The 23,751-nt window shown below is 42.6% G+C and overlaps 1 protein-coding gene across 5 annotated transcripts in view; it reads left to right on the top strand.

Annotated features, from left to right (window-relative positions):
• Positions 1-20,395, top strand: part of colq (collagen-like tail subunit (single strand of homotrimer) of asymmetric acetylcholinesterase) — a 115,994-nt gene extending 95,599 nt beyond the window's left edge. For 3 of the 5 annotated variants that reach the window (XM_060825381.1, XM_060825382.1, XM_060825378.1), the window contains 3 exons: positions 10,794-10,920; positions 16,989-17,091; positions 18,423-20,395. In XM_060825381.1, the coding sequence (XP_060681364.1) occupies positions 10,794-10,920; positions 16,989-17,091; positions 18,423-18,492 (300 nt within the window). In that variant the 3' untranslated portion in view covers positions 18,493-20,395. Of the gene's footprint in view, positions 1-10,793; positions 10,929-16,988; positions 17,092-18,422 lie in introns of all 5 variants that reach the window. The other 2 variants (XM_060825379.1, XM_060825380.1) reach the window with 2 other exon arrangements.
• The last annotated feature ends 3,356 nt before the right edge of the window (positions 20,396-23,751 follow it).

Genomic DNA, 23,751 nt, shown 5'->3' with positions numbered 1-23,751 from the left:
CAACCACAGTTCTTTTTATGTCCCAACATCCCCTAGACTCAGTTTGACACAATGTAAATAGCAAATAATGCATCAGAACTCAGGTTTTCTTCATCAGTATGCTATTAATACAACCAACCCTAGCCATATGCCAATTACCAGGGAACGCATGTCGAGAAGCAGAAGGGTATAGTCGTAGAGTCATCGAGTCATACAACATGGAAACAGAGCCTTCGGTCCAACCAGTCCGTGCCGAACATAATCCTAAACTAAGCTAGTTTCTATTGCCTGCTCTTGAACCATATCCCTCCAAACTTTTCCTGTTCATGTACTTACCTAAATGTCTTTTCAACGTTGTAACTCTGTTCACATCCACCACTTCCTTAGGAAGTTCATTCCACACACAAACCACCTTCTGTGTAAAAGATTTACCCCATGTCTCTCTCCCCTTACCTTAAAAATGTGCCCCCTCATCTTGAAATTCCCCAGCGTAGGGAAAAGACACCTACTATTAAGCCTACCTATACCCCTCATGATTTTATATCTTCTATAAGGTCACTTTTCAACCTCCTATGCTTCAGTGAAATAAGTTCCAGCTTATTCAATCTTTCTTTATACATCAAAAACCTCCTGAGCAACCTTAACAGAGGAATGTAGTTTTGCTCACTCATAAGAGTCATACAGACGTACAGCATGGAAACAGATCCTTCAGTCCAACCCGTCCATGCCGACCAAACATCCCAACCCTATCTAGTCCCACCTGCCAGCACCCAGCCCATATCCCTCCAAACCCTTCCTATTCATATACCCATCCAAATGCCTGTTAAATGTTGCAATTGTACCAGCCTCCACCACATCCTCTGGCAGCTCATTCCATACCCATACCACCCTGTGTGTGAAAAAGTAGTCCCTTAGGTCTCTTTTGTATCTTTCCCCTCTCACCCTAAACCTATGCCCCCTAGTTCTAGACTTCCCCACCCCAGGGAAAGACGTGGCCTATTTACCCTATCCACGCCCCTCATAATTTTGTAAACCTGTAGGAGGTCACCCCTCAGCCTCCGACGTTCCAGGGAAAACAGCCCAACCTGTTCTGCCTCTCCCTATAGCTCTAATCCTCCAACCCTGGCAACATCCTTGTAAATCCTTTCTGAACCCTTTCAAGTTTTGCAACATCATTTCGATAGGAAGGAGACCAGAATTGCATGCAATATTTCAACAGTGGCCTAACCAATGTCCTGTACAGCCGCAATATGACCTCCCAACTCCTGTACTCAATACTTTGACCAATAAAGGAAAGCATACCAAACGCCTTCTTCACTATCCTATCTACCTGCAACTCCACTTTCAAGGAGCTATGAACCTGCACTCCAAGGTCTCTTTGTTCAGAAACACTCCTTAGGACCTTACCATTAAGTGTATAAGTCTTGCTAAGATTTGCTTTCCAAAAATACAGCACCTTGCATTTATCTGAATTAAACTCCATTTGCCACTTCTCAGCCCATTGTCCCATCTGGTCAAGATCCTGTTGTAATCTGAGGTAACCCTCTTCATTATCCACTATATCTCCAATTTTGGTGTCATCTGCAAACTTATTAATTGTACCTCTTATGCTCGCATCAAATCATTTGTGTAAATGACAAAAAGTAGAGGACCCAGCACCGATCCTTGTGGCACTCCACTGGTCACAGGCCTCCAGTCAGAAAAACAACCCTCCACCACCACCCTCTGTCTTCTACCTTTGAGCCAGTTCTGTATCCAAATGGCTAGTTCTCCCTATATTCCATGAGATCTAACCTTGCTAATCAGTCTCCCATGGGGAACCTTGTCGAATGCCTTACTGAAGTCCATATAGATCAAAATGTGTTGCTGGTTAAAGCACAGCAGGTTAGGCAGCATCCAAGGAACAAGAAATTCGACGTTTCGGGCCAGAGCCCTTCATCAGGAAAGATGAAGGGCTCTGGCCCGAAACGTCGAATTTCCTGTTCCTTGGATGCTGCCTAACCTGCTGTGCTTTAACCAGCAACACATTTTCAGCTGTGATCTCCAGCATCTGCAGACCTCACTTTTTACTCCATATAGATCAAATCTACCACTCTGCCCTCATCAATCCTCTTTGTTATTTCCTCAAAAAACTCAATCAAGTTTGTGAGACATGATTTCCCACGCACAAAGCCATGTTGACTGTCCCGAATCAGTCCTTGCCTTTCCAAATTAATGTACATCCTGTCTCTCAGGATTCTCTCCAACAACTTGCCCACCACCGAGGTCAGGCTCACTGGTCTATAGTTCCCTGGCTTGTCCTTACCACCCTTCTTAAACAGTGGCACCATGTTTGTCAACCTCCAGTCTTCCGGCACCTAACCTGTGACTATCGATGATACAAATATCTTAGCAAGAGGCCCAGCAATCACTTCTCTAGCTTCCCACAGAGTTCTCTCATCGCTCACTGAATAAATTCAAAGATGAGTGTGGTGTGGTGAGGAACTAGATCTTATCGTCTTAAAGTTCTTTTTTGTTCATTTGACTCAAAGAGAATTTCACTCTGACTATAGCATGGCTTAAGCTCTTGTGAGCCCTAACAGTCATTGTGGAGAATTAATCTTTTTGAACTGTCAGTGTGAGGCCTGACAGCATTAGTAAGTAAATGCCTGGCTCTCAGCCAGAGTGTCATAACTTTATGTCCCTGGGCTGACTTTCCTTCAAATTCAGTTAGGATCGTTCTTTAATGTTTCCACAGGGACACCAAAATATAGTACATGCTGAACTAATCCCCAGTATTAAAAAAGAAATAGGAGAGAATTAAAACGATTCCTTTTGTTACATCCTCCTGACAATAGGCAATAGGTGCAGGAGTAGGCCATTCTGCCCTTCGAGCCTGCACCACCATTCAATATGATCATGGCTGATCATCCTTAATCAGTATCCTGTTCCAGCCTTATCTCCATAACCCTTGATTCCATTACCCTTGAGAGCTCTATCCAACTCTTTCTTAAACGAATCCAGAGACTGGGCCTCCACTGCCCTCTGGGGCAGAGCATTCCACACAGCCACCACTCTCTGGGTGAAGACGTTTCTCCTCATGTCTGAATCATCCACTACCCAAGTATTCTAGTAAAATTTTAAATTTCATGTTGACTTTTCTAATCAGCAAATATTCACTATTGAATATATAAATTTAAACTACATTTTTTAAAATTGCTGTAAAAAACTGATGAAAGAAGCCACCTAAAAATTGTCAGGACAATCTTACAAATTTGCACCGGCACAGCACACCTTGGGAGTGCACATTAGAATTTTGGATAAGGAGATTTAGTGAATGTTATATTATGGCATAGATTGCAGACTTCACAGGCACTGTCCCTTTAAGACCATTACATAAAATCATGATATGTAACATCCCAGTGTGTAATGGAGTTGGTGCAGTACCTTTAGCCAGCTAAATGAAACATCAGTAAGCACAGAACACAAACTAAAAGTAGATTATTTCCCCTCCCTGGTGTGGCTTGAACAATGGCAAGGAAGCTGGGAAAATACAAAGCGAATTCAAAAGTCAGTCTTGATGTCGAGGAAATGTTTGGGGATTTCCCCCTTAAGCTATAAATGGCACTACTGAAACTCACTATTCAGCAGTAGTTAGCCTACTTCCAAGCATTAGTAACTCATAAATGACTAAACTTGCTTTGTTTGTACACCACTTCCAATTGTCCTCTTCTTTCACAAGAAACCAGACAGTGTAAATTCACAAAATATACATCAAAATGGGTAACATTGGCTATAACTCAACAAGTACTTCTCCCATCTGACATTCAACTACTTCTTCACAACAACATCACTGCGTGGTCCATGCCTACAATTCACCTTGTCACTTGGTCCACACAAGTTGGCATCGGCAAACCACCAGCCTCACTACATCCTCATACCTCTACTCTTATACCACATCAGTCCTTTAACTCTTTACTTGTAGCTGAGGGACACATATAACATACATGCTTCTGTCAGTAATCTAGTACATAGGGATGCACCTCCATCTCCTGCATGGACATAGGATACATTTTTGGCTCTTATCTTGCCTTTTCAGCCCTCACTTATTTTGAGGTTATTCAAAGTTGCCAAACTCTGTCCATCCCTTACTATTTAAGTAGTGCACTCACTGATTCAGCAGTGGATTAGAGGCTGCTAGCCTCTATGTGGCTCACATTGATTTTTAGTGCAGAGCAAGAGATGGATAGCTTGTTGCCATTGGGTGCACTGAACAGTCAATGAGATTTGCATGTCGTTGCGTAATACCACACTTCAAAGTCAACACTCCACGTGCAACATCGCCAACATTTTACGCAGCAAGCAAATATTCAAGTGTGAAAGTCAAAAAGGAGTAAAGTAGGACGAAGGGGAACTCTGGTCAGTCAGGGGATACTGTCACAATCAGTCAAGTGGCTCTTCCAATTCCACTGCAGGGAGTTTTCCTGATCAGTCAGGCATTTGGTCCTATCAGAGCCTGAGATTCCAAACTTTTTTCAGTCCAGGGATAAGCCATAGTCAGTCCTACAGGCCAAGTACAGCAAGTCCAGGAGTTGTAGGTAGATCAGTCAGGTACTGTGGACACATTAGTCCAGGTTGTGGGAAGGGAGGGACTACACTCGATAGAAGTAGATGGAAGAGCACTTAATGGTGATTTAGGGGTATCAATGAGGTGAGGTGCCTCATGAGACTGAATAGGAAGCATAGAAGGCAGGAAGAGTTAGTGGTTTAGAAGAATAAGGTAGGTGACTATGGACATGGACATGTTACATGAAGTAGTGAGAGCTGTTATCCATGAGACTTGGTGAGGTGCATGCGCAGTGGCAGAGATTGAATGAGTTGTGGCCCAGTCAGTGTGAAGTACAAGAGAGAAGATGGCTGCACCAACCCTTGCATGGTACAAATCATTGACCTTCTTCCTGCACTGCTGGACATCCAAGTTCATCTAAGACACAGCACTACACTGGGAGTGCAATTTAGCTCTAGGTCAGCTTAGGATATTGGTGTGGCCTCCTTTGGCAATCTAAGGGAAAATGGATTGCCCTTCTCTTCATCACATTATACCAACATCCTACTGTTCCCTGACAGTGAAGCACGAAGCAACGTTACATTAGCTGTGTGACATGTCCTCGGTGACAATGATCAAACACCACAGTGAGGGTATTTAAACTTCTGAAATAATAAGCAGCTGGGCTTTAAATATGGCACCAGTGGTGTGAAAGCCAGAATATGTCAGCAGTGATGAGTTCATCTGTCTCTCTGGCTGCATAAATCCCACTAAAGGAAAAGTGCCTAAAAGCACAGCTCTAAGCCAGGGTGTATTGAGCACCTTGAATTGCATTCGACAAAACACTTTTGCTGGAAACAGAAACATTTTCACCAAATGTCTAAATTGCAATAGTGTCGTTGTTAATTTTTAGTAATGTAAAGCTGCTTCAGGACATCTGTTTTAACAAAAAACGCAACTCACTGGTATATTCTATGCAGACTAGCCTTTGGTAAAGCAGAAACTACATCATGATAGTAGTAAACAGATACTAAAAGCTACTGAAAGCTCTATTGGGTGCTATATGCTGAAGAGGTGATGAACATGGTGGTTGAGAAGCCTTTTTTTTCCCTAATATTCATCTATCAACTTATGCAAGTTCAGAGATGAACAGCTATAATTATAATCAAGACTAAAGTGCTCCATTTTAAACTGAAGGCTAAAATAAAAATGCTGAAGGACAATGAATACTCTACCCACTCTCTTTTAGAAAGATTAAACACCTGAGGTTGCTAATGAATTTATTTTTAAAATCAACGGAATTTAATGTTGAAAGAATAGCTTCAACCGAAGAAAACAATCTTGGAACAAAGTAGAGAAAATAATCAATTTAATTTAGAGCTTTCGGCCAGTCAGACATACATTAACATATATATCACAAAACCTAAACTATATATGCAAGTCTGTGATATTAGCTATATGAATAGAATTCAAGATGTCAGTTTCAGCAATACCCTATCCTCTGAGGTATATTTTATGCAGACTAACATATTTAACATCACCCAAGCATATCAACAGAATCAAGTAGAGTTTCCTATTGGAAAAAGAAAATAAATTAAATCTTCTCAATACGTTTTGTTACTGAATGAAAGTCTGCAGTGCAAGTATGAATTTATAAACCCCTTTTAAATGTTAAAAATCACACAGCACGGGGGTTACTGTCCAACTGGTTTAATTGGAAGCACTAGCTTTCGGAGCGTCGTTCCTTCATCACATGATTGTGGAGGACACAATTGGAAGGCACAGAATTTATTGCAAAGGTTTACAGTGTGATGTAACTGAAATTATACATTGTAAAATACCTTGATTGTCTGTTGAGGCTTTCATCTGTTCGAATACCATGATAGTTTCACTTCTTTCATGTGTAAATCACAAAACCTTTTTTTAAAAGTTGCATTCTCAGGTTAACTGTAACAATTGGTATTAGCTAGACAATATGTTGAAGGTGTTGGCCCCCTGTGTTCTCTGTCTATGAGATTGATTCTAATCTAAAAAGTGAGAACAGAGTTTTACATGAATTCATGCAGATTTTGAGCAAAGTACAATGTAACTCTACAAGTACAAATTCACCCCACAAAATAGATGTGTGCATGTGGGTCTTTGTGTTTGTCTGTGTATGTGTCTGTCTGGGTTGGGTGTTGTGAGTGTGAGAGTGTACATGTGTGTGTAGTGAATAGAGAGTGTTTTAAGTCTGTGAGGGGGTGCATGTGTGAGTGTGGGAGTGTGTGTGTGTGTCTGGGGTAAGGGATTGTCAGTGTCTGTGAAAGGGAGTGTATATATGTGTGCAGGAGTGTAGAGTGGTCTAAGTCTCTGGGAGGATGCCTGTGGGAGAGTGGGAGTGTGTGTGTCTGTAAGGGTGTGTGTATATGTGTCCCCGTGTGTATAGGAGTATCTGTGTGTGTATATAGTGCAATGGTGGTCACCTATAGTGACATGAACCCAAGGTCCCAGTTGAGGCCATCCCTATGGGTTCCGAACTTCGCTATCAGCCTCTGCTCGGCCACTTTTCACTGCTGCCTGTCCTGAAGTCCACCTTGGAGGATGGTCACCTGAAGGTCCAAGGTCAAATGTCCTGGACCACTGAAGTGTTCCCCAACTGGGAGGGAACCCTCCTGCCTGTTGATTGTTGTGCGGTGCCCATTCATCTGTTGCCATAGTGTCTGCTCGGTTTCCCCAATGTACATGCCTCCGGGCATCCTTGCCTGCAGCGTATGAGATAGACAACGTTGGCTGAGTTATGTGAGTGCACCTGGAAGTATTCAGGGATGCCCTCATAAGAACGGGGTACAATGCTCAACTCATCGACCGCCAGTTCCGACGTGCCACACTGAGGAACCGTAATGACCTCCTCAGGAGACAGACACGTGCTGCAATCGACAGGGTACCCTTCATTGTTCAGTACTTCTCAGGAGCTGAAAAACTACGCCATGTTCTTCACAGCCTGCAACACACTATCAATGAGGATGAGCACCTCACCAAGACCTTCCCCAAACCTCCACTTTTTTCCTTTAAACAACCGTCAAACCTCTAACAGATCGTTGTTTGTAGCAAGCTGCCCAGCTCTCAGGACAACTCCATACAGCCCTGCCATGGTAGGGCCCTGCAAGACGTGTCAGAGTGTGGACACGGATACCACCATTACGCATGGGGACACCTCCCACCATGTACATGGCAGGTACTCATGCGACTCAGCCAACATTGTCTATCTCATACACTGCAGGCAAGGATGCCCTGAGGCATGGTACATTGGGGAAACCTAGCAGACGCTATGGCAACGGATGAATGGGCACCGCACAACAATCAACAGGCAGGAGGGTTCCCTTCCAGTTGGGGAACACTTCAGTGGTCCAGGACATTTGACCTTGGACCTTCAGGTGACCATCCTCCAAGGTGGACTTCAGGACAGGCAGCAGTGAAAAGTGGCCGAGCAGAGGCTGATAGCTAAGCTCGGTACCCATAGAGAGGGCCTCAACTGGGACCTTGGGTTCATGTCACACTACAGGTGACCACCATTGCAACACACACACACACACACACACACACACACACACACACACACACACACACACACACACACACACACACACCCTCACAGACTTAAGACAGTCTACACTCACTACACACACATATACACTCTCTTTCATACTCACAACCCCCAACCCAGACAGACACATACACAGACAAACACAAAGACCCACATGCACGCATATATTTTGTGTGGTGAATTTGTACTTGTAGAGTTACATTGTACTTTGCTCAAAATTTGCATGAATTCATGTAAAACTCTGTTATCTCACTTTTTAGATTAAAATCAATCTAAATATCATGGCATAGACAGAGAACACAGGGGACTAACACCTTCAACATATTGTCTAGCTAACACCAATTGTTACAGTTAACCTGAGAATGCAACTTTTAAAAAAAGGTTTTGTGATTTACACGTGAAAGAAGTGAAACTATCATGGTATTCGAACAGATGAAAGCCTCAACAGACAATCAAGGTATTTTACAATGTATAATTTCAGTTACATCACACTGTAAACTTTTGTGATAAATTCTGTGCCTTACAATTGTGTCCTCCACAACCACCTGACAAAGGAGCAGCACTCCGAAAGCTAGTGCTTCCAATTAAACCTGTTGGACTATAACCTGGTGTTGTGTGATTTTTAATTTTGTACACCCCAGTCCAACACCAGCGCCCCCTAATCATGACCTTTTAAATGTGTTTCCTTTAAATGCTGCACTGAAAACCTTGTCTTGAAGCATGTATTTGGGATGTCCTGGCTGAGCAAAGAGTTGGTGTTTAAATCCTTTCCTACATCATTTGTGAACTGAATGATATCCACCTCCACTGGGGAAGTGCTAATTTGAGGTTGGAGCATCTTTCTATAGTGAAGGGGGGAAAGAAAATGCATGAGTCATACTTCAATAATTAGAGCTGTTTCCTTGCTCTCAGTAACTAAGAAATTGTTGACAGCCCAGAGACATGTCATGCACTGACCTTCCAGACTTCAGGCATCAAGCCAAGTGGATGAAATCATCTTTCCCCAAATAAATCAGTCATTCCTTTATTAAGGCATGCAAGTGAAGTGATTGGATAGAGAGCGTACTGTGTGTCCATACAGGAGAAAAAAAATAACCTCTGTCTCAAGCTGTTGTCAGGAGCAAAACGAAAGAGTTCACTCTGAGCCTGCCCATCTGCAAACAAGCAATCTTACTCTTGGGAGTAATAGGAATGGCATTAGGGTAAGTCTATGAAAGTTGACATCAAGTTGTTGAGAACTGGCTAATGTAGAATTAATTGTCAGTTCCTAACACTTACTTCAACTAAAGGCTGCATCAACAAGGGACGGTTTACCTGATACCTTCTGAGCGAGATCAAAGGAATCTCTCTGACATTTGTCAAGATTTCCTGAACAAGATAAATAAATCATTAAAAGACTTTTTTTTAAAACTGACAAGATTCTATTTTAATGCCCCTGAAGTTTTCTCTTTCACTGGTCCCTTGGTTGGCCTTCTTACTTCCACCCTCCCACTCCTGCTGTTCATATTCTAATTTGTGAGTACTATTCATTCAGTAATCTAGATAGGCCTCAGGTTCACCAATGCTTCAGTTTTAAAATAGTACAAAAGTATGACCAGAAAACATGTAGACAGTTATCACAACTTACACCAAGACAAACCTACAAGTCCAAGATTTTTGCATGATCAGATCATTACCCGCGTACATAGTCTAGGTTTTGTGCTACAGATGTTAATGCATATATGTAAAGCTGATTGATCAAAGGCTCTACATTTAATCGATTATACAGAGACAGTGACTGATGTGAGCTTGGCACTTCTATACTAAAACATCACATGTTATGCTCTCATGCGACTGTCTCATGCACTTCCTGCATGGTCTGCAATTTATGCCATAAAACAATCATCTGTCCTTTAAAGAATGGAAACCTTTTAGCATAACATGTACAAGGATATATGTACATATGTCTATACAGTCATATAATGTTTTGGTGAATGTATGACATAGCCAGGTCTGGTCATTATACAGTTACCATGATTTAGCACTAATCCCCTTCTCTCCCTAATTCGGTACTTTCCAGCAGCTCTATGAGCCTTTGCAAGATGTATCCCACTTTCTTTCACCCAAAATTGTAAGCTGCCACTACACCATCTTGATTCTAAGCTTGAGAATTCCCTCCCTAAATATGTACACGTCTCCAAATCTCTGCCATCCTCTAAAGTGCTACTTAACATTCCTTTTTGTGATTGAGCATTTGGTCACATGTCCTAATGTATCTTTCATATGCTGACTGTTAGTTTATGTTTTGGTTTGTGTCTAGAAGGAGACGCAATGATTATCTTTATGAGGATGGTAATGAGGTTGGACAAATATGATGGCCTTCCCAGAGATACCAACATCTGATGAATAGCTGAAAATAAGTAAAATGTGCTACTTTGATCCTACAGTCAGTTCTTCTTTAACATGATGGTTGCTTCAGAAACAGCGCTTAAGTGTTGGCGATGCATTCACGTTATAGCCAACGCATATTTTAAAAATTTGTGCTTTACAAATAGCATACGCAAATCATCAATCATGTTACAGTGAATGTGTGTTGAGGAAAGATGCATTATAGCAGAAGGACCTGAACTTCAAATCTTGAAGCCAGGCAAACCATTTGAAAATTACCAATAGTGTGACTGTTGAGGGATGTAATTATTCTTCCTCATCTACTTTATTTTCATATAGCTCTCTCCTACACAGCTTGCAGCTTCTTCGTCACATTCAGCAGGGTTCTGTGGAGACGGAGTAGTTCAGGAGGAAAATGGGGAAGAGTGTGATGATGGAAATAAGATTGTCACCGATAGCTGTATAAGTAAGTTGGTGAGCTTTATATTTTCAAAACATTGCCTTCAGGTTTTCATTGGAAATGTACATCTGTGTGCCATCAGTTTTATTTTTGGTCAGCTGAACTCAATGTATTAGGAAAACAAACCTGTTAAAGCTGATTTTCCTGTAAGTATATTTTCTACTGCCTGGACACCGATAACAAACTTGAAATCCTGAGATTGCCTGGATTTTCTCTTCAAATGTGTGCAAAAGACCTGGAAAAAGGCTATTTCCCCCAGTCAAAGGTTAACTTTAGAGGTGGTGGGAGGATAGCCAGTTGCAGCTGGAAAGTTGTTCACAGGGACTATGTTGGAAGATGCAACAATGCCCACCACTGACAACATGCTCCATGAAGTATTCTCACTGCCACTTATTATGCAATGTGAGCGAACCAGACCCTTGGTCACCACATTTGCTGCCACCATTCCTCTTTGGGGATCTACAGGCCTGCTTCATCTAGTGAGAAAACACAAACTTGTTGAGCTGGAAGAGACTTTTGTCTTAAACAAGATGTAGTTAACTCTAAGATATCAACAAGTTATAAGCAACATTGATAGAATAGACGTTGTACTGACTATGAAGAGACCTAAGTGGAGGTCTATCTCCTTCAAGATGGCGGAGCTGTACCCCAACCATAGTCAATATGGCATCATGTTGGAGGAGTTTAATGCATTCCTCAACATCAACCCTTTTCTGAACCAAACATCTTATACAACAGAAAGGACCATCAGTAGCCAGAAGGTCCAGATTTGATTTTGAATTGAGAAAAGGGTGGTGGTGGGATGTTCTAAACATAAAAGATTTGACTGCCCCTTACCCCATTGTAATTCCCTATCTGGGCTATATTTTCTCCTGGTGCAGACAAGGCTCACCCTATTATCTACAAAGCCCCAAATATCTGAAGGCAACAGTACAGGACAACGTGGTGGGATCTACACCCTCTTCCTGACCATTGCTCCCAGAGAATTGTGTATTTTAGGAGGAAAGGTGAGGAAAATAATCCCTGTCTCTTGCAAACTAAGGATCTGAATCAAACCAAGTTTAATATTATCCTTGGCTTAGTGACTTCAAAATAGCCAGCCAAATGGGCAAGGAGATATTAACAGTTGAGGAGTGATACTGGATTGAGAAACGACATTTTATTGCCAGTCTGTGGTAATGTTCCTGCCAGAAAGCTGCTGCAGTCAGCAAAACAATATCAAAATTAATTTTACAGACATATACATGGAATTCTATTAACAGTCATGTCCAAGAAAATCTTGTAATTAGTGCCATAGATACAGACAGCTCCAAAATCTTGATGTCCAATTATATAATTTCTGAAAAATTGGGAGTGAAAAGTAATATTTAATAATTAATCAATAATTCTCTCGTATGACTTCAATAATTGTTTCCTATCTTTGCTTGCAACCAGTGAACATACAGGAAGGATACTACATTACATATTTTTTCTTTGGAAAATAAAATATGTCAATTCTGTTAATTAATGTTTAAAAAACTGTGCAGATTATACCTTCTAGTTTATATGTGTATTGATATTATAAATCGAAAAGTATACTTTTAAATGCAATATAATGGAAACTACCAGCATTACTAACAATGCCACTTGCTAGTCAGAGTAAAAATAGTAGGCTATGTTGGATGAAGACATGGCTAAAAAGATGGTGTGGGGGAGGGGGCGGGGGCGGGGAGAAAGGTTTCAGATTCCTGGGGCAATTAGACTGGTTCTGGGACCAGGGTAAACTAGGCAGATTAACCTGGGCAGGGCCAAGACTGATGCCCTAGTGGGGAATATCTGCTAGAGTAGTTCTGGAGGGTTTAAACTAAATTGGCAGGGGGAATCAAAAACAAGAACAAAAGACAAAGAGGAATAAGAGAAATGATATGCGGAGGAATCAATGGCTAAAATCAAATAAGGCCACTGTCAAAAATAATGGAAATGGAACAAAGCATGTTAAAAAGATAAGCCTTAAGGCTTTGTGCCTAAAAACACAGAGCATTCAAAATAAAGTGGATGAATTATTCACACAAATAGACATAAATGGGTATGTTATAGCTGGGACTATGGAATCATAGTTGTAGGATGATCAGGAATGGGAGCTGAGCATTTGGGGGTATTCAGTATTTAAGAAGGACAGAAAAAAAAGGAAAAGAGGATATAAACACAATATTGAGTAAAGATATTAGCTCAGACAATATAGAATCTATGTGGGTAAAATTGAGAAATACCAAGAGGCAAAAACATTAGTGGAGTGGCATATAGACTACCAAAGTGTAGTTGAAAATGTGTTGCTGGTCAAAGCACAGCAGGCCAGGCAGCATCTCAGGAATAGAGAATTCGACGTTTCGAGCATAAGCCCTTCATCAGGAGGGCTTATGCTCGAAACGTCGAATTCTCTATTCCTGAGATGCTGCCTGGCCTGCTGTGCTTTGACCAGCAACACATTTTCAGCTGTGATCTCCAGCATCTGCAGACCTCATTTTTTATCAAAGTGTAGTGTTGATATCGGGCATGGCGTTAAACAGGAAATCAAGGGAGCAGGCACTAAAGGAGCATTTGTCATTATGGATGACTTTAGGGTACGTATAGCTCTGGAAAATCAAATTAGTCACAACATCGTAGAGGAGAAATTCCTCGAATGTATATGGGATGGTTTTCTGGACTAATACATTGAGAGCCAACTAAAGCACAGGCCACTGTTAGTTTGAGTATTATGAGAAAGGAATAATTAGCGATGTAGCAGTGAAAGATCCTTTGGGGACAAGCAATTATAATATGATAAAATTCTTCTTCAACATGGAGACTAGGCTAGTTACTTCAGACTCTAGGGTCCTAAAACTTAATAAGGGAAACTACATTGATATGATGTATGAATTGGCAATGATGGATGGGGAAATGTTACTGAAAAGGAGTGACGATTCAAAGGCGAATGGGTTAATGACAAAAATTGTTTATTCTCATCAGGCACAAGACTACACAGAACAATGGCCAAACCATGGCTTATGAGGAAAGTTAGAGATAGTATTAGAAACAAAAAAGAGGCATCCAAATTGACAAGAATAAAAGCAATCGAGCTGAGGATTGGCGGCAGTGGAGAAGTCAGCAAAGGAGGACCAAGGGATTGATTAAGAATGGGAAAAATACAAAAGTGAGCTTGCGTGAAACATAACAATTGACTGTAAAAGTTTCTATAGGTATGTAAAGAGAAAAAGATTGGTGAAAACTAATATAAGTTCCTTACAGTCAGAAATAGGGGAACAGGCAACAGGCAAATGGTCACCCAACGCAGACTGTGCGACTGCTTTGCAGAACGTCTCCAGTCAGTGCACAAGCATGACCCTAACCTTCCCGTAGCCGGTCATTTTAACATAGTGTCCTACTCACATTCTCACTTATTTGTCCTTGACATGCTGCAATGTTCCAGCGAATCACAGCGCAAACTGGAGGGGCAGCACCTCATCTTCAAACTAGGCAGTTTACAACCTTCTGGGCTCAGTATTGAGTACAGCTCTGTAAGATTGTGAACCCATTCCTTCCTTTCCTTTTAGCTTTGCTTGTTGCATTCTCTGTCACCATGTTCTCTCTCCCCTCCCCTCAAACCAGTGGGACAGTCTGTTCTCTAATGCAGTTAGACACAGCATTGTTCTGCCATTCTTTCATTCTGATCATTTAATCTGCACTATCAACAGCCTGTCTCCCTCAACATTCCTACCCTGCCCCCCTCATTGCATAAACACTTCCCCCTTCACACTTCAGCTCTGATGAAGAGTTATCCAGACTTGAAATGTTAGCTTGCTTTCTTTCCATGGATGCTCTCTGAGCCATTGTGACCTCCAGCATTTTTTGTTGTCAGTACAGATTCCAGCATCTGCAGTAATTTCCTCCTCAGAAAAATTGTACGTTGCCCTTCACAGTAAGAGGCGAAAAGTGTGGCACTAGAAAAGCACAGCCAGTCAGGCAGCATCCGAGGAGCAGGAGAATCAATGTTTTGAGCATAAGCTCTTCATCAGGAATGTGGGGAGTGGGGGAAGGGGGCTGAGAGGTATATAAGAGGGTGGGGGTGGGGCTGGTTGGGAAGGGAGCCTGGAAGGCAGGTGGGGTGATGGTGATAGGTCAGAGTGGAGGGTGGAGCGGATAGGTGGGAAGGAAGATAGACAGGTAGGACAGTTCAAGAGAGCAGTGCCGAGTTGGAGGGTTGGTTCTGGGATAAGGTGGGAGGAGGGGAGATGAAGAAACTGGTGAAATCCACATTGATCCAGTGTGGTCGCAGGGTCCCAAGGTGGAAGATGAGGCGTTCTTCCTCCAGGCATCGGGTGGCTTGGATTTGGTGGTGGAGGAGGCCCAGGACTTGCATGCCCTTGGCGGAGTGGGAGGGGGAGTTGAAGTGGTCAGCCACAGGGTGGTGAGGTTGTTTGATGCATGTGTCCCAGAAACATTCCGCAAGTTGGCACCCTGTCTCTCCAGTGCAGAGGAGACCACATTGAGAGCAACAGACACAGTAGATGAGGTGGGTGGATGTGCAGGAAAATGTCTGCCGGATGTGGAAGGATCCTTTGGGGCCTTGGATGGAGGTGAGGGGGGTGGGACAAAAGGGTGTGGGTGCAGGCTTTACACCTCTTGTGGCGACAAGACAAGGTGCCGGGAGAGGAGGGTGGGTTGGTTGGGGGTAGCGTGGACCTAATGAGGAAGTCACAGAGGGAGTGGTCTCTGCAGAATGCTGAAAGGTGTCAGGAGGGAAATATATCTCTGGTAGTGGGATCTGACTGTAGCAGTGGAAATGGCAGAGGATAGCTCCATCCTCCATTCCAACCTATCACTAACACACTCCAAACTGAATCTCCCTATCGCTTTCCAAGCTACCTTCCCTCAGCCTCACCCCCACATTTATCTGTCATCCCCCTTCCCCCCTCCACACCCCACCTCCCCCACATTCCTGATGAACGGCTTATGCCCAAAACGTCGATTCTCCTGCTCCTCGGATGCTGCCTGACCTGCTGTACTTTTCCAGTGCCACACTTTTCAACTCTAATCTCCAGCATCTGCAGTCCTCACTTTCTCCTATTCACAGTGACAGGATTTGAGTACAGGAACAAGGATGTCTTGCTGCATTAAACAGGGCATTAGTGAATACACACTGGAATATTGTGTGCAGTTTTGGACGCCTAAGCTGAGGATGGATGCTCTTGCTATATGGGATCCCTACCCTAGTCCTGAGGAAGAGTTAAACCAAAACATTGGACTTCTCCACCTCCAGATGCTGCCTGACTGCTGTGTTCTTCCACCCTCCTGCTTGTCTATATAGGACGTGCAGCGAAGATTTACTGAATTGATTCCTGACATGGTAGGACTGATGTATGAGGGGAGGTTGAGTCAGTTTGGATCATATATACCAGAGTACGGAAGAGGAGGATCGCATAGATACCTATAAAATTCTAACCGGACGAGTCAGTTTAGATGCAGGGAGGATGTTTCCAATGGAGCTAGGAGCATATTTTAAGGAAAATAGGTAAACCTGTTCGGATTGAGGTGAGGAGAGGTGTCTTCACCAGAGAGTGGTGGACTCAGTACCACAGAAAGTAGTTGAATCCAAAACGTTGTGTTTTCAAGAAGGGAGTAAATATAGCTAAAGGGATCAAGGGATCTGGTAGGAGGGTGAGATTAGAGTATTAAGTTTGATGATCAGCCATGATCATATTGAATGGTGGGGCATGCTCAAAGGGTCAAATGTCAAGAGTGCGGTGGTGGAAAAGCACAGCAGGTCAGGCAGCATCCGAGGAGCAAGAAAAACAACGGTTTTGGACATCAGGCTTCCTGATGAAGGGCTTTTGCCTGAAACATTGATTTCCCTGCTCCTCAGATGCTGCCTGACCTCCAGTGCTTTTCCAGTACCATACTCTTGACTCTAATCTCCAGCATCTGCAGTACTCACTTTTGCTTCGAAGGGTCAAATAGCCAATTCCTGCACCCATTTTCTATATTTCTATAAAACAGGGTTGCTGATCTGTGTCATGGATATCTAAAAATACAATTGTTGTTTTGCTGCATTGTTACAGATTGTAAGCACGCCTACTGTGGAGATGGATATGTGTGGAAGGGATTTGAAGAATGTGATGGCAAAGATTTTGGTTACCAAACCTGTAAAACCTATCTTCCCGGGTAAGTACACTGAAAGTTTACGTGTTGATGCCCTATATAGAGTCACTTCTTGAAGCGATCTCTGATAAGGAGTACATTAGGTTACTTACAGTGTGGAAACAGGCCCTTCGGCCCAACAAGTCCACACTGACCCGCCAAAGCACAACCCACCCAGACCCATTCCCCTACATTTACCCCTTCACCTAACACTACGGGCAATTTAGCATGGCCAATTCACCTAACCTGCACATTTTTGGACTGTGGAAGAAACCAGAGCACCCAGAGGAAACCCACGCAGACACGGGGAGAATGTGCAAACTCACACAGATAGTCGCCTGAGGCAGGAATTGAACCCGGGTCTCTGGTGCTGTGAGGCAGCAGTGCTAACCACTGTGCCACCGTGCTGCCCATCTACCTAGAATTTTTTTGTTTTGAAAAGACTTCAAAAGAAACTAAATAAATACCTTTCAAGATGTTCTTAACCAACCTCTTCTGGCATGTTATGAGACATTTGAAGAGTGTGGTGCTACGTTATGACATATGTCTAGGTTCAATAGGGCTTTCTGTCCCATTGGTACAAATAACAATGAACAAAGAAGATTACAGCGCATGAACAGGCCCTTTGGTCCTCCAAGCCTGTGCTAATTCATATCCTCTGTCTAAACCTGTTGCTTATTTACTAAAGATCTGTATCCACATAGATACAGCTACATTCACAATATAGGTAGCCACATTATCAGTATACCACAGGAACCCTCATTACTTGCTACACTTCCTTTTTTTTGCACAGAGAACTGCAACAAGACTTCTGTCAACAGCAATTTGTAAACATCAAGTAGAAAGGCCACAAGAGTGGTCCAGGTGTATGATTTCATTCTCCTCCCATTGATCTCTCCACTCCCGGAGGTTCCTAACCTCATTCCTGATGAAGGGATTTTGCCTGAAACGTCGACTTTCCTGCTCCTTAGATACTGCCTGACCTGCTGTGCTTTTCCAGCACCACTCTAATCTTGACTGTCATCTCCAGCATCTGTAGTCCTCACTTCTGCCCAGGTGAATGAACTGCCTATCAGTTAGCCACTCATCTAATGAAGGGTGCAGACAAAGAGCAGCCATCATCACCTTCTGTGTACTGACTGATTAACTGTGCATTTCCAGTACTAAGTAATTCCCATTTATTTTGGATTTATGGATTTTCTGTTTATCCTTTCCATTTTTGTTTGCATTTTGATTGTGGACTAGATAATAGCCTTTTGCTATTATCTAGTCCAGATTTTTTGTGTATGCAGTCCTTTATGTGAGAAGATGTAAACTCTCTTGTTCCCTCTTTGTGTTGTATTTGTTTGCTCTAGGTCTTTTGGGGATCTGAAATGTACATCATATTGTTACATTGACTCCACGAGCTGTCGGTATTTCACATGAGACTATGAAAAACGGCTGCTGGGACATGTCTTGTTGAAACAAATTCATCTGGTGCTATCACAGAACCAACAGGTTTGGGCTGCACATACACTTCCTCTGTTCAATATAACCATAACCAGCAGCTGGAAGACTTTTAGATAGTCGGATTCATTTCAAGTGATTACCTGGATGGCAATTTGGACCATTGCATTTTGTCTTAAAATAAAAGCAACGTCAACCACAAAAGGTACGAAAAGGATGCTATTTGATTTCCACTGAGACCTTTAAAGTGTACATATACATACATATTACACATATGTGTATATATAATATATTACATAGCCATGTCTAAAGACTGCTCATCCGCATTGGACGATTCTCAGGCAGAAATATCAAAGATGTGATATTGCTCCGCAAGAGACTGGAGTCAAAACTGCCATACCTCGACTGTGCACTGTTACTGACTACCGTAGTTTTGTACCTGGACTTACTCAAGGAACTGACTGGCCGAATTCTTGGTGCTGTGTTAATACAGTGAAAACAGGAAAATGACAAGAATTCAGTCGCTGAAATGTGAACTACTATTTATTGCATTTGCATGGATATTATGCACAAAGAAGCAAACTGCAAAAATCACTCTTCCGTATCTTGATTGCTCTTGGCTCAATCAGCTATTATATTATAGGGTGTCATGTTCTTAGGATATACACACACACACACACACACACACACACACACACACACCTACTCATGTCCAATATTTGGATAACTTTCCTTCAAAACAACGAATAATGCTACAAATCTACCAACTAAGCCAAATGGTTGCCAGCTGAAGCTGGGCTGTAACATATACTGCACAGAAAAGATTTGATGCTTGGGTAAATGTGAGTGGTGACAGATGTAGCAAAGGATAGTTGGCTTTTTCTTGCTTCTCAGAGAATTTTTCATTTTGAATACAAATAATGTTCAGCAGAATGTGCAATTTCATTCTTAAAATGCTCCATGCCAGAGTGTAGTATTCACCTATCACCTATATTTATATTTCCTCACGTTGTTTGAGAGTGTGTGTTGGAGTCAGACAGACACAGAAGGAAGCTGTTGGGTCCAGTCAACCTCAATTCCTTGCTATATTCCTGTGCATTTATTTGCCTCTAGTATCCATCCTGTTATCTAATGGGCAGTGAGTTACAGAGGTGTGTAAAATGGTTCTTCCTCACAATAAGTTGTATCACTTGCCCCAAGACTTTAAACTTGGGCCACTTAGTCCTTGTCCCATCCACTAAGGTGAATAGCTTTTCTTTGTCGACCTTACCTAAACCTGTTATTATCTTGTAAGCTTCTAATCATGTTCCTCCTCCTCAATCTCATTTGCTCCAAGCCTCTCCAGGACGACTAGTAGCCTGTATCCCTGGAACCATTCTGGTAAATCTCTGGACCATCTTAAGGACCGTCACATCCTACAGTGCTGACCAAAGCTGGACTCAGTACTCTAGTGCACAGAGTGTTGGCTGTAGGTGCAAGAAGAATGATGCACAAACAGCCTCTTCCTCCCTTTACTGGCATTTTCATTCTTCCTACAGTTAAACTAAGTTTAAAAAAAAAATTATGTTTGACATGGTACATTGCCTTGCATTCAGAGCTGAATCTGACACCTTTCCCGAGTCCTTCCCCATACTCAAACATCTCTCTCTCTCTCACACACACACACACAGTGGCAGTACATAAATGGATGAATAGATAGAGTGCATGAACTATAGATATCACAAGCAATAAGCTGGCGTAAGTGGATATCAGTCTGCCACTAGAAATGTATATAGTAAGATGGTCATTGTGGTTAAAATGTGATTGTTTTATCCACTAGCTTTCACAAGAATTGTCGCTATAATATATGTAATATTGCATGTCCATAATACTAGAATTTATAATCAGTATAAATAAAATGGACTCAATGATGTTGTGTGTTTCTCATTCAAAAGTTCTGTGGAATATATAAACGAGTTCTAATAAAGATTACTATGCTAACAGAGCTTAACCAGCTCCAGTGTAAACAATATAAGTAGTACATATCCAAAATTGGAAATTCCAGGCTGGTCTGAAACTAGGCCTTAAGCCTCACTGACATTATTTGAGAGCATTGCCATTGCCTGCTGTCAACTTCTCCCTTTGAAATGGTGACTTCCAGGTCACATGTCCCCTTGTCAGTGACTCAAAAAGCATTCTGCAGGTGGAGATGAAAAACAAAACCTGGTACAGACTCCACTGATTGTCAACCAATGATGCAGTTATGTGGGATGCTAGAGCCAGACTGGAGTCCCACAAGAGTGGAAGGTCATCCTCTCCCAGCGGCCCTGATGGTGACAGCTGCTATGAACTTCAATGTGACTGCCTCCCTCCAGGGGGCGATGGGTGACTTGTGTAGGATCTCTCAGTGCACCCACACATGCCTCAGGAAAGAGGCCGATGTTATCTTTACATTGTCACATCAGTTCATTTGGTTTCTCAGTGGCAAGGTTAATGCTGCAGCCTGGGCAGTAGGATCTGGAAATGTAACTGGCATCGCCCTTCAGTTGAAGGGTGCCATTGACTGCACACACGTGGCACTGGGAGGGCTGTTTCACAACACTGCAGGAAGGGGTCCATTCGATTGACGTTCAGGCGATCTGCAGGTGCCAAGACTCCGACATCCTGGAAAACTCTGGTGCATCTGCTGCGATTGAGGGGCCAGGTGCCTTACAAAGCTGGTTACTGGGTGAGGAGAATGACCCAGTGCAACCATGGCTCATGGCATCATTGCAGCATCCCTGACCATCTATGACGAGGGCCATGCTGTAACAGCCAGTAGGGCTGCTGAAGATGTGGTATCGCTGCTTGGACTGGTGGGGGAGTATTCCTGCAAAGTATTCCGGAAAGAATGTCACACACCATTCTGTGCAGGTGATGTACTTGAGGTTGAGGGACTGAGGGAACAGGGGCTGACCTCCAAGGAGGAAGAGGAGGACAACACTGGGGACTGAGGAAGCTCTTGTCTATGACAGAGCTCAGCAGCATCGGGTGCTACAAGGCAGAGAGGAGCTGCCTGACACCAGGTTCCAGTCGATGACAGCTTCGTGCAGAAGAGCATTGTAGATTGCAAAATAATTATTGGTAATGATGCCAGCATTTGATGTGCATTTGGAGGGCAAACTTCACAAAATAACAAAAAAAAATTGCTGGGTAACTATTTGAATAACATGTCAGAATTATACAGAGTTTCTGACTCTAATTCCGAGAGCAAGGGAAATTGTCTATCCGTAACCAAAACATTCTGGATAATTCCCATGGGGGTCAGTGCACTAGGGCTGGTGTGCAGCTTCAGTTATATGTCCAATTGCTGATGGTCAGGAGAGTGGAAGATTCTTTTTTTAAATTAGAACTGGAACTATCACATATTCAGTGGATCTTTCTTGCATTATAGTTGTATGAGCCTCAGTGTGGAATGCTTTATTAACTTTTATTATTAATTTTTTTTTCAATCTAAGAAGGCTGCATTCATGTCTTATCCCCACTTGCTCTGATTATGGGGGAGCTCTCCCTGAATTAATAAAATCCTTTCAGTGATGACACTGATGCAATGGCATAAGATAGCGGGTTCATTTTGCCTGTTTAAAACATGGTTGTGAAAGTTGTGTTCTGTCACCCTGTGAGATATCACAGCACTATGTAGTGTTAGTACACTTAAAAACTGCTTTTGAGTAAGGAAACCGGTCTCCTGGTATTACTATTCCCATTCTATTTATCAATAACAACTCAGAAGTAGAGCTACATATGCCCTTAATAAATGATGTCATTATAATTTTAGCAGTTTATGTCTCTAACTACAGTTGATTGAGTTTTTTGAGGAAGTAACAAAGAGGATTGATGAGGGCAGAGCTGTAGATGTGATCTATATGGACTTCAGTAAGGCATTCGACAAGGTTCCCCATGGGAGACTGGTTAGCAAGGTTAGATCTCATGGAATTCAGGGAGAACTAGCCATTTGGATACAGAACTGGCTCAAAGGTAGAAGACAGAGGGTAGTGGTGGAGGGTTGTTTTCAAACTGGAGGCTTGTGAACAGTGGAGTGCCACAAGGATTGGTGCTGTGTCCTCTACTTTTTGTCATTTACATAAATGATTTGATGCGAGCATAAGAGGTACAGTTAGAAAGTTTGTAGATGACACCAAAATTGGAGGTGTAGTGGATAATGGAGAGGGTTACCTCAGATTACAACAGGATCTGGACCAGATGGGCCATGGGTCAAGAAGTGGCAGATGGAGTTTAATTCAGATAAATGCGAGGTGCTGCATTTTGGGAAAGCAAATCTTAGCAGGACTTATATACTTAATGGTAAGGTCCTAGGGAGTGTTTCTGAACAAAGAGACCTTGGAGTGCAGGTTCATAGCTCCTTGAAAGTGGAGTCGCAGGTAGATAGGATAGTGAAGGCAGCGTTTAGCATGCTTGCCTTTATTGGTCAGAGTATTGAGTACAAGAGTTGAGAGGTCATGTTGCGGCTGTACAGGACATTGATTAGGCCACTGTTGGAATATTGTGTGCAATTCTAGTCTCCTTCCTATTGGAAAGATGTTGTGAAACTTGAAAGGATGTTGCCGGGGTTGGAGGATTAGATTTATAGGGGGAGGCTGAACAGGCTGGGGCTGTTTTCCCTGGAGCGTCAGAGGCTGAGGGGTGACCTTATAGAGGTTTACAAAAATTAGGAGGGGCATAGATAGGATAAATAGAGAAAGTCTTTTCCCTGGGGTGGAGTCGTCCAGAACTAGAGGGCATAGGTTTAGGGTGAGAGGGGAAAGATATAAAAGAGACCTAAGGGGCAACTTTTTCACGCAGAGGGTGGTATGTGTATGGAATGAGCTGCCAGAGGAAGTGGTGGAAGCTGGTACAATTGTAACATTTAAGAGGCATTTGGATGGGTGTATGAATAGGAAGGGTTTGGAGGGATATGGGCCGGGTGCTGGCAGGTGGGATTACATTGGGTTGTGATATGTGGTTGGCATGGACGGGTTGGACCAAAGGGTCTGTTTCCATGCTGTACATCTCTATGACTCTACAGCTGATACGAAACACCTTTGTGTTCCCATTCAGCTTTGTTGACCAACTATAATAAGTCAAGGTAATGTCTTTTATGTTTCTCAATTTGTATGCTTCATAAATGACAAGTTTTACTGAAGAATGATGCGAGCAATGTTTAAAAAAGAAACTAAAATTCAATTTATAAAGAAAAGCCAGGAAAAAAATAAGAAATTA

The sequence above is a fragment of the Hemiscyllium ocellatum genome, chromosome 5 (genome assembly GCF_020745735.1).
Source record: "Hemiscyllium ocellatum isolate sHemOce1 chromosome 5, sHemOce1.pat.X.cur, whole genome shotgun sequence".
NCBI lineage: Eukaryota > Metazoa > Chordata > Chondrichthyes > Orectolobiformes > Hemiscylliidae > Hemiscyllium > Hemiscyllium ocellatum.
Note: the sequence above shows the minus strand (reverse complement) of the source record. Positions and strands in the feature narration are given on the sequence as shown.